The sequence below is a fragment of the Molothrus ater genome, chromosome 5 (genome assembly GCF_012460135.2).
Source record: "Molothrus ater isolate BHLD 08-10-18 breed brown headed cowbird chromosome 5, BPBGC_Mater_1.1, whole genome shotgun sequence".
Classification (NCBI taxonomy): Eukaryota; Metazoa; Chordata; class Aves; order Passeriformes; family Icteridae; genus Molothrus; species Molothrus ater.
This window is the reverse complement of record NC_050482.2, coordinates 44910718-44921770: the sequence shown is the minus strand read 5'-3', so window position 1 is coordinate 44921770 and position 11053 is coordinate 44910718. Positions and strand designations below refer to the sequence as shown.

The 11053-nt window shown below is 47.3% G+C and overlaps 1 protein-coding gene across 1 annotated transcript; it reads right to left on the bottom strand.

Moving 5' to 3' along the window:
• Positions 1-1761: 1761 nt before the first annotated feature.
• Positions 1762-3263, bottom strand: SNRPF (small nuclear ribonucleoprotein polypeptide F). Its single transcript, XM_036401723.1, has 4 exons — positions 3162-3263; positions 2876-3001; positions 2456-2520; positions 1762-1881 (listed from the first exon to the last, which is right to left on the bottom strand). The coding sequence occupies exons 1-4, from the start codon at positions 3162-3164 to the stop codon at positions 1815-1817; spliced, it is 261 nt and encodes an 86-aa protein (XP_036257616.1). The 5' UTR covers positions 3165-3263; the 3' UTR covers positions 1762-1814.
• Between the last annotated feature and the right edge of the window lie 7790 nt (positions 3264-11053).

Below are 11053 nucleotides of genomic sequence, written 5' to 3'. Positions count from 1 at the left end.
GCTACAGGACTTTCCTTGTGGGAAGATTCTTCCTAGCACAAAAACCAGCATTTCACCAACAACCACTGGTGTCCTACATTGATGAATTCTCACCCTGTAGGAAGGGAATCAGAGGAAGTGCTGTGAATTACAGTAGGTAGCTCTCTCTGCAAGGCCAAGACATTTTCTTTACCCTCAGGAAAGGAAGTGAGCACTCTGGCTGTACAGCACAACTCCAGACATCCCTCTACAGATACACCTGTTTAACTGAGGAACAGTCACATCCATCTCTGCACACAGAAGGGGTTCAGCATAAGCTTGGTCTTCCCAGTTACTCTGCAAAGCTGAGGCCTGGTGAGGTGTCACAGTGATGGCCCTATCTGCTGATCCAGTGCTCAGATAACACAAGACAAACTCACCTCCAGTCCCACTCCCCCATGAGGAAGAGCAGCTTTCAGATCAGTGCCAGCCCATTGCAGAGAAGGAACTGACTTAGGTACCAAGGTGACAGTCACAGCTGTCCCTCCTCAGTACTGGCAGAGCACAGTGACTGTCAGTGGCAGCACTGACAGGGAAGGGCACTATTCTGCACCATGCAGTCCTTAACAGGACGTGCTGCATCACAAACCAGGGCAGGTGCTTCTCTGCCTCTCATTCCTGCCACCACTCAGAACACATCTAGTTGTTCTGAGGTTTCCTAGGCTCATTGCCAATTTTAAAGTACTCAACTATCCTTATGATAGTACTGATTTTAGCTTAGAAAGCTTTTTTCCCCCTTCCCAATGGGACTGCAGGAACTTCAGCAGAGCTGTGAAGCCTCCACACTGCCAGAAAGGGTCTGGTTTAAGCAATGAAACACCTGCACAAGTACATCCAAAATGACTTTTCACTCTTTATGGAAACTTACATATGTAAATATTAAAGGAACACACGGATAGCTCCAGGGATGACTTCCAACATGAAACAGGGAGGTATTTCTCTGCAGGATCTATGCTGACAGGCTGGTGTCCTTCCCACAGTTCTCATAATTCTGTGTTCTACCCTAACACAGCCCCAGGCACGCAGCACTGCCCACTCCAGCTGTGTCTGACAGGATGTGTGATCCCAGGCAGCAGGGCTGGAGAGCTGCACTCCACATGCACCTACTGCAGCCACAGCCTGTGCAGCTTTTAGACAGAACATCTCCTCTCCACAACATGCTGAGGAGGACCACAGCACCCTTTCCATTCTTCAGCAGAGACTCACAAAGCACATTCCCATTCTGCAGCCTCCTGTCTCAACTTCAGCAATGCCACCCAAGTCTGTGGAGCTCTGCAGCTGCCAGGAGGTTTTGTCTCTGTGGCTGCTAAGGTGACACACATTTGTCCTTCCTTAGTGACCATGCAGCCACACTTTAAGCTTCCTGACTCCAAGCAGGAGAATATTTCTGAGAGAAACTGGGGTCTAAAAGATCTTCACACCTCGCTTGCAGTGAAATCTTTCCAGCTAATTCCAAATGTTTTATAAACAGTTTTAAAGACGAAATGTATTTAAATAGTCATGACATACATGCTGTAAAATACAGATACTGCCAACTCTTCCTGTATTTCAGATGGGAAGATAACTGGTATTTTTAAATACTTGCTTTTCATTTCAGTATTTTCTACTTTAAATCAAAACTATTGAGAACCTGTTGTTCCTCCAGCATTAGTTTTTGGACACCAATAAAATATTAAAGACCTTTTAAAGGGTTAATTTTCCCCATACTAAAGCACAATGGAAATAAACATCTTACTACAAAAGTATGAAAAACAGAAAAGGAAAAAAAAAGGTTTATTTCCAGAAATACAAAACACCTATTCTCTCATTTCTCCATCTTCTTCCTCTTCTTCCACACCTCTGATGTACAAAACATTATTGCACCTGTAAATAGAACCAAGAGTTCCCTTAGCTATAAATATTATCATTTTCCCCACATAAAACATGCTTTAAACATTTTTCTGCTTGAAAGAAGCCTGGCAACAGCCAGATTCTACAGAACAAAATGCTGCTTTTGACCTTGTACACCTTTTCCACATAGTACATTTAATTGTGCAACTTCATAAACGTAATAGCTGTTTGACAATGCTGCACAAAAAAAATTTTACTTTTCAGTGAACAGTTACTGTCAAATTTAACTTCCAAGCATGTGAAAAGTTTCCAGTTGCAGTGCACTAGTTTACAATGCCAAAGGACTCTCAGATGTACAACAATGTGGAAAACAAAAGTATTTAGTCACCACAAAAGGGATAGTAAATATGTCTTTTAATATGTTCAAAAATTCATTTTTCTTCCTCTCAGAAGGGACTTTGATATAAAAGACACATTCACAGCCCTTCCTTTAAGAGCTACACTGGGCATCTTAATTAGGCAAGAAACACAACATCCACCAGTATAAGCTTTAATGCAAGTGGTGAGGTGATTTAGAGCCTTCCTCCACCATGAATACCCCAATTACCTTATCAAAACTTCACCCAGGTGTCCGGACAGCGCACCGTCTATGTACTCCTCTGTGTTTGCAAGCTTGAAAGGAAAATGATAAAAAAGTCAGAACGGCAGCAATAAAAGCAGCTCCGCAAACCCATCACGGTTCTGGCCCAGCCCCGGGCCCGGCTGCAGCGACCGGGGGTGCCCGATCGGCCCCGCTCCCGCTCGGTACCGCATTCCCACCGGGACACCGCCCGTGTCCCGGGCACGCAGCGGCTGCGGCGGGAAAGGTCCTGACTCGGGCATCATCCTCATCCCACTGCGAGCCCCGCCACGGCACCGACCCCTCCGGCCACACCGGGCTGTCCACAGTCCCACCCAGCCGGGCCCCGGGCGCTCCCAGGAGATGGGCATCCACAGCGCCGGGGGCCGGCACGGCCCGGGCCCTCACCTGCATGTTCATGTAGCCGTCCACGGAGACGAGGTAGCCCTTGTACTCCATGCCCCACTTCAGCTTCACCATCACCGGCTTCCCCGTCAGCCCGTTCAGGAACGGCTTCGGGTTCAGCGGCAGGCTCTGGTGGGGAAGCACACGGTCAGCGCCGCCCGTCCGCCCCCCGCTCCGCCCCGCCCGGGGCCGCTAACGGAGCGCCTCCCGCCCCTCCCGGCTCCCGGTTCCCACCCCGCCGCCCGGGGTCGGTAGCGGCCCGGCTCCCGCCCCTCCGGCTCCCGCTCACCATGGCGGGAGGAGCGCGGGCCCGCGCGGGAACCCCTCGTGCACGGCGCGGGACAGCGGGAAGCGCTGGGAACCGGCTCCGCTTCCCGTTCCGGGGGCGCCGCGCTCCCACCTCCGACCTCTCACCCGCGCCGCGCTCCCATTGGCTCGCCGGTGCCGCGGGCCTCTCTCATTGGCCAGTCAGTTTTCCCCCCACTCCAGTCCCAACCAATCGCTGTTGCTGCGAGGCGCGCCGTGGTCGCGCGGCTGTGGGCGGCGCGGGGGTGTGAGCCCGCGTCCCGTGCGCGTGCCCGGTGCGCGTACCCGTGCCCGGTGCGCGTACCCGTGTCCGTGCCCGCCCCGCACGGCGTGCCCCGCTCCGCGCTGCTCTGTACGGGCCGGTCCCCACGAGGTGGCAGCGCTTGCCCGGCACCGGCGGCCGTGGCACCGGCGGCCGGGCTCTGACAGCCTCTCCCGGTGGTGCCGGCGAGCCCCGCGGGCGGCCAGAGCCTGGCGGCGTCCGTCCGTCCGTCTGCGAAAAACAATCCACAATTCAGCACTTTTCCGTGATTCCACACGCAAGGATAGAAAATGTCAGAGTTTATAGCGAATTCCCTGTCGGGTCTTTTTACTCTTTGGGTATAGAGACAGTCGTGAAACATCAGTGCTAATTTATGGCTTAACCTTTGACAGGCAAATATGTTGAACCACCGCCTGTACCCTTTAGCAGCTTGTCACATCCTCATTAATGTCTTCTTACTGCTCCATGTATAAATTCCTCACATGCACAATGTGTATTTCTGTTCCTGCATACAGCATATTCCCTTGGTCTTCAGTGTATTGGGTGCTGAATGTGGGAAACACACGTTCAGGAAACTTGACCTTTCAATAACAGAACTGTGATGGGTTTTGTGCACTTCACCTTCCACAAGTGACTCTAGTGCCCTGGTATTGAAGGCAAAACCATTCTTGCCTCCTCAAATCTGCACGTTTACAGCTGTTGATGCAACAAGCCATCTCCTGCAGGTCCAGACTGTCCTTACACACCAGGAATGTGTAGGAGTGGAACAGATGGAATTGTAATTCCTGTTCACTAGCATGCATCACAAGTGCAGTCACAGAACCACAGAGCTGTTAGGGTTGGAAGGGACCTCTGAAGATCATCCAGTCAACCCTCCTGCCAAGGCAGGGTCACCTGCAGCAGGTGACACAGGAACATGTCCAGGTGGGTTTGGAATGTCTCCAGAAAGGGACACTCCACGACCTCCCTGGGCAGCCTGTTCCAGTGCTCTGCCACCTTCAAACATGAAGAAATTCTTCCTCATATTGAGGTGGAACTTCTTGTGAAGATATCTAAACGTGCATTCCCATGGCCATTAGAAATAAGTGCGATTTTCTTTTAGTGTGTAGTGGATGGACAACAGAAACAACAGCAAAATTACGCTAATTATCTTTCTGGTGGCAGGACTCACTATAGGCCAGCTGAAAGAGCAACTAACTTATAAGATTTTTTTTTTTTTGTAAGGAAGTCAGTGTTTTACTATGAAGGAAAAATATTAACACAATGGGAAATGGTGTATATATATAATTTTTCATGCCATTTGCAATATAGAACAGCTGATTTCACATGATACCATGTATAATGTGGCAGAATGCAATGAGCTTAGAGTGAGTATCTTGAATAAAATCATACTGTAAGAGCAGTTTTTGCCCTGTTCTGACAAGGATAAACATGTATGTCTGTGAATGGCAATATAACAGGTTTGGTATGTTATCTGTAAATAGCAGTAGTTATTTTTACATATGAAACCAATTTTGACCACAGTGTCTCCTACTCATGTTGGGAAAACTTTTTGTGTACCAAAAAATAGGAGCATTTATATTTCTCTTTTAATACACTCTGTTCTTCAGGTGACTAATTATTCCAACCCAGTTGTTACAAAAAACAAGCATTTCCCAGGGTCATGGATCCCAGTGTAGAAGTCAGAGAGTGAGAGTGCTTGACTTCTACTTTCACAGTTGTTCCATGAATTCACACGTCAGTAATCTCATCAGCTGGAGACTGGGTCTGCAGCAATTTTGTGCAGTGGTAGGGTAGGAAGGAGTACTGAAAGCACAGAATGTGTGACCACATCTGATGTAGTTAACTGAGTAAGTAAGTCAGATAATCAGGAAATTAAATAGCTGATGTTTTTCTTTCACCCTTGTGAGGAATTTGCTGTTTACCTTGCTGCCTGAATCATTCTGACTCAGAGACAGTCTTCTTAGGGTGATCTTCAGACCTTCAGCACAGGGGTGAAGTTCACCTTTTGTCCTCTTTGTATTTCCCACGTAATAGGGGAAGTAATAGTTTGCATTCTTTTCTGCCTTTGGGTCAGGGTATTTAGGCTGTTGCTCAACAGGAAATGACCAGGAAAGAGTTGTTGTAATAGATTATTCCAAACCTTAGCTCCTGGGTGGATGGATAGGATTTTCTCCTACAGCTCAGGGGTGGGAATTTAACACAAGTGCCTCCTCTGTGTTCCTAAGGAAACACATCAAGCAGCTGGACATTCAAGGGCAGCAGTGTTTCTGGTGGAGGGGCTGGTTAGATGGTGCTGTCTGTGTAGGTGCAATTGCTCACTGACATCACCAATGCACTGTGTTGCCATAAAACCAGGCTGAGAGGGTCCCTGTACCACCACACTGCTGAGAGAAACCTCAGCAGCCCAGAACTCCTTCCTGATTCAGCCAAGTTTGCTGGAACAGGAACTCCCTGCAATAACCTGTTTCTGCCTGCCATAAACACTTTATTAAGGAAACTTTCAGAGCTGCCCCATGTTCCAGCTTCTAGGCTGTACATTTAGTGACCATCCTGTGTCTTTTCCCAATGATATGCCACTGTCAGTGGGGGTTTCCTCCACTGCATTCTTATTCCACATCGGGCAAACTACTTCTGATACCCCACAGTCATGTCCACCAGGGCAGTAAGAACATCAGCTTTGCCATCATCATGCCATGGGCACAGCTGCAGTCAAAGAACTTAAAGAAGCCATAAAAGCATAGCCCTGAACTGCAAATGGGCAAAGCTGAGTTAACAAAATGGAAGCTCCATCAGAAGACAGTACCTTCAAAGGTTTACATCAAAAAGGATCCAGTGTAGCAGCACAGACTTAGCCCTGCTGTGTGGCAGATGAACTTCTGCTTCTGCTGGGTTCAGAACTGACAAAGCCATGTAAGATCCTGTTGCTCTGTCCATGCAACCTGTCCCAGGTAAAGACACACCACCCTCCTTCCTCCTCCCTGCCAGACTCCAGGCTGAGTCTGGTCCTTGAACCTGTCAGGTGATACCTCAGTCTAAGTGGTTGGCAGTGGTTAAGTAGGCTTAAGTAGCCAATTCCTGACAAGCTCTCTGTTCTAACTTCTTGGGATGCAGTGGTTATGACTCTTGTGCACCTGGGAGGATTTTGAAGCTCTGTGCACCCTTGGGGAGTTTTCCTGTTGTAGCAATGTTGTTAAAACGTGAACAGGACCTAGGACTCAGACCAAGTATTGACATGAAGAACATCTATTTTTCCTTCAGGAATAGGCATAATGGAAGATTTTCCATTAAATATCACACTGGAATGAAAAATCAGATCTTGCCCACAATTTGTCTGTAGAGAGTATCCTGTCTAAAAATCTTTTTCAGTAAGTAATGCAAGATTTTCTCTACATGCAGAAAATCTGTGTCATTTTTCAGCTCTTGGTGACTTGGGAACTGCTGTATCAGTATTGTATGGACTGTTGGCAGGACTATACCTCATGTGAGGTACAGTCCTGACTTTATGGGCTTTGCCAGAGTAAAACAGTTTTGCTTCAAGCAGTATTTTTTCAGAAATGTCTGCCAGTGAAACACCTTTCCTCTCTGCTGATTGTCATTTGAATTAGACCATCTTTGATCAAATCTCCCTGTGAGGCCATAACCATCCTTCACCGCAGGTTGTGATGGGAGCTGGGAGGTGGTGACATCAGACTTAAGAAGAACAGGGGGCTGTAATTTCTCTCTGAGATTCTCATCAAGTGAAGCAAAGCCACACTGTGCTACCAGGGTGGATATACAGGATCCAAGTACTAGGAGGCACAAAACTGGTGAGCCTGTTTCAGGATTCATCCCAGCAATAATGCCAATTTCCACATGCTGGCAGACTTTCTTCTCAGTGTAAGACTGTAGCCCAGAAAAGAGGCTCAGTCTTGCTGAACAGCACTTGGAAACAGCCAAAAAGAAGGACCCAGGGGAACCACTAAAACCAGGAGACTTTCCACTGGCCCTACATGCCTGGCAGTGTCTGCATCAGTAATGTGAGGGAACACAAACAAAATGCAAAAGTCTTTGGGATGGACTTGCCCAGCAAGCAGGAGACCATGCTGTGAAGGACTCCCAGGGCAGGAGGCAGAGGTGGGCCTGGGAAGATAGAAAGGCAGGGTTTCTTCTTGGGTAGAGGATTTATGTGCAGTTTCAGATCAGTACAATGTCTTTTTTCTCCAATGATATCAGTACAAAATGAGACTGAGGGTGGAGGTGGGGGGCAGGTATGTCCTAAAAAAAGCCCAGATCTTTTGTCCACACCACCAAAGATCTGCCAGAGTGGCTCTTCTGTGAACCTGTCACAAGGCCAGGCTGTGCCAACAAGAAGGGGCATGGGATGGGTATTGTACAGAAATTATGGGCACATTAAAGCCTCCTTTTATCCGTATTGAATACCTTTATTTTTCTGTGCAAATAGTGTTCATGCAAATTATGCAGCTACACTAAAGAGAGGCCCTTTAAGAATGTGTCTCTGAAAACACAGTCTCCTTTGCCAAGAAATAATGGGACTTCCTTAATTATCAGCTGTTATCTTCTGGGTTTAGCAAACTTTTGTTGCTTTATGTGCGGTTGCTTCTTTTATGCTTTGACATTAATGAATTGGAATTGAAATTATGTACTGAGGAAAACAAAGTGATCTGTACAAATAATAAAATGGTGTACTTGTGTGTGTCAAAAAGAAGGAGATCAAGTATTGTGCAGAAGGAGTTTGGAAACCAAGCTTTCACACAAACATCTTAATAGATATTAATAACTGGCTCCAAGTCACAGAAGTGTGTTTAAGGGTTGGTGTTTTGAGAAATCTGTCAGATCAGAGCTCAGAGTCTGGCTGGTGTTGGAGGCTCTCTGTGTAAGGTGGCAAGCTCTGCCATGACAGAGGACCTCATCTGCTGCCATTTTTAACAGCAAATCTTGTGGGCAGGGAGGAGAAAAAGGAGTTATTAGGCAACAGGCACATAGGTCAACAGAGTGTTGCTGGTATTGTACAGATTGCCTCACCATTTCAGAGAGAGAGAAGGAAACTAGCTTGACAGGAGAAAGTCAGAGACATAAATGATGCTGGGTTAAAAGAAGCAGCTAAATCTAGGATTCCTGAATTTGTTAGAAAACTCTGTCTGAGCCCAAGCAATATTCTGGAGAGATGAGGCAGAGAAATAGGAGCCCAGGTCCCAGAGAAACCATCCTGAGTCATCAAGGTTGACTGGCAGCTGCAGGTACAAATATATCCAGATCTCCTTCTATTACACAGTGGGGCTTTAACGTGCTGTGGTTCTATTCATTTGGTCAGACACATCCACTCTTCTGATAGCCAGAGGGAAGAGTGATTTGGAGTTGGAACCTCTGCAAAGTCTACTAGGTTATTTGCACCCCTCCCAGGAAAGCCAGTGCTGGTCCTTAGGCAGCTGGGCCAGAGAGGAAGGATCTGCAGACAGACAAAATCCCCAAGCCTCCTTCCTGTGCTCTGGAAATGTGCTGGAGGTGATGTCTGCAGTTTGTGTTTGACTTGAACCTGAGCCCAAGGCCCACATCTCATCTTGGAGGCAGCACTCACTGCCCTGCATCTGAGACCAGTGGCTTCCAGTGGCTTCTGCCTCTCTGCTAAACTGTTGTTCCTTTGTTAGGGCCTCTCTGGGTGAGGGACTGCCAAGGGTCCACTGTAAAGGCAAATGTGTGTATACAACCTTCCCCAGAGGGGAAGAAGCAGAGTGGAGGAGAAGCTTTCATACAGCCAGTTTGGGGTCAGCTACCAGAACCCTGGAGCATCTCACTGCCTGTCTGAAACAAGCAGAAGTCTGAGCTTGTCTAGGTGGACAGGCTTTTCTCAAACCCTGCAACCCCAGTGGCTTAGCCTGCCCAAGGTAGGAAGGACTGTAGGAACCAGGAATTAACTTAATTAGGACCAAATGACCAAGGCAGACAGCACAAAAGACTGCAGTATGCTCATAACTCAAAATCCCGTGGTTCAACACACATCATCTGTTACAACTCCAGGAGAGAGAGCGTGGCTGTAGCTGTTTACACTGGTTATATGCCAACCATCCCCAAATTACCACTGCCCTGACTTTCATACTTGTTGGGGCAGTGCCCAGCTGTATGTGCTGGGTGCAGTGTGGAATCACAGAAATGCCTTTTTTGAGAGTTGTCTAAGAGCTCAGTAAGTTGGAGTTTGGGCCAGTGAAGTTTCCACTGCATTATGTCAATGCCAGCTCACAGTGACCAGCTCTATCTGGTTCATTTTTAGTCAGGAGTCCATTAATGTGCTGGTGTTCCCTTGACACAACTGCTTCCTGTAAAGCTGCAAGTTGTCATTTAGTTTGGCATTCCTGCTTTTGTTTTGCTGAGTACTCTGTGAGATCAATTATACAACTGTTAGGTTTTCTCCAAAGTGCACAGAGGATGAGAGCTGGCTTCCCTTTGCCCAGCAGGTGTTTCTGAGGAGGCAGCTGATGTGGCCTGGGCTTCCCTGCTTGGCCCAAGGGCCTGGAGAGATACTGTGAGCAATTTCAGTGCTTCTGACAGTGCACTGACAATTCCTGATGCTCCTTGCGCACCCCAGATAACCTGGCCCTACTGCCACACTGATCCCTTTGGGTTCTTTTCTGCACTTGGCCTCAAGTGAGTGGCCTCAGCAGCATAGCCCAGTCTCTTAGAGGCATTCACATTCATTTGGTGCCCTCCTTCTCCAGAGCACTGTCTTCCCTGTGGCAATTTGCAGGTAATGGGAAGGCCCAGGTGGAGAAGCAGTGTGTTCTTGCAGTAGGACCCAGAGGTGTCCAGCAGGGATCCACTCTTGTGCCCAGGAGTGCAGTGAGCAGCACACTTGCACTGATAGGTGCTGACCAGGCCAGCAAAGGGAAGATCCTGCCCTGATTGCATTGTTTACTGCAATGCAGGATAGAGACACTTAGCTGCTTTGGGTAATAAAAACAATTGGAAAAAGCCTGCTTCTCTGCCAGCAGACATGTTGTGGTGTCTGAGCTGGCTCTCTCCAGCCACTGTGTGCAAGCTGGGATGGTTTGGAGGATTAGGGTATGTTCAAGGGTTAGACCATGGCTGCATCTCACAAGCACAGCAAAAGGTGCACCCTTAACAAAGACCATTTGCTGCAGCACTTGTCTTTGCTCTAAAACTTTTTTTTCCAGAAGAAACTTTTTTTTTTTTTTTTTTTTTTTAGTAGAGGGAAAGGAACCTATGTTTTTCCCAAGCATCATTCTTGGAAATGACCTTCTGAAATTTTCTTGAAACATATCAGCTTGAAGCAGATATTTCCTTCTTCCAGGGAAGCTTTTCTAGAGATCTGCCTCCTGTAAATGTTTATACAAACAATTAAAGACTGCCAGAGTTACAAGCAGCAAAGATAGAGGAACTTAGGATGGAAAACATTGAAACCTTAATAATAGCTTTGCCAACTGCACTTAATAAACAGATGCATCTGATAGGGATTTTGTATAATAAACACTAGCTTTGACATTAAACTTTTGTACCCATTTTATTTTGCTGCACAGCAAGCAAAAATGTAGCATAGCCTTACACAATGTTGAGTATTTTCTGGCAAATGATGCATTTTTAAAACAATTCTTAAGGTT

Bases quoted from the DNA above. Each gene is read 5' to 3' on its own strand.
- SNRPF (XM_036401723.1), bottom strand. The intron at 2,521-2,875 runs GTGAGGGCCCGG...TTTCCTTTCAAG, and splicing joins ACGGCTACATGAACATGCAG to CTTGCAAACACAGAGGAGTA. The intron at 1,882-2,455 runs GTAATTGGGGTA...TTCTATTTACAG, and splicing joins CTGGGTGAAGTTTTGATAAG to GTGCAATAATGTTTTGTACA.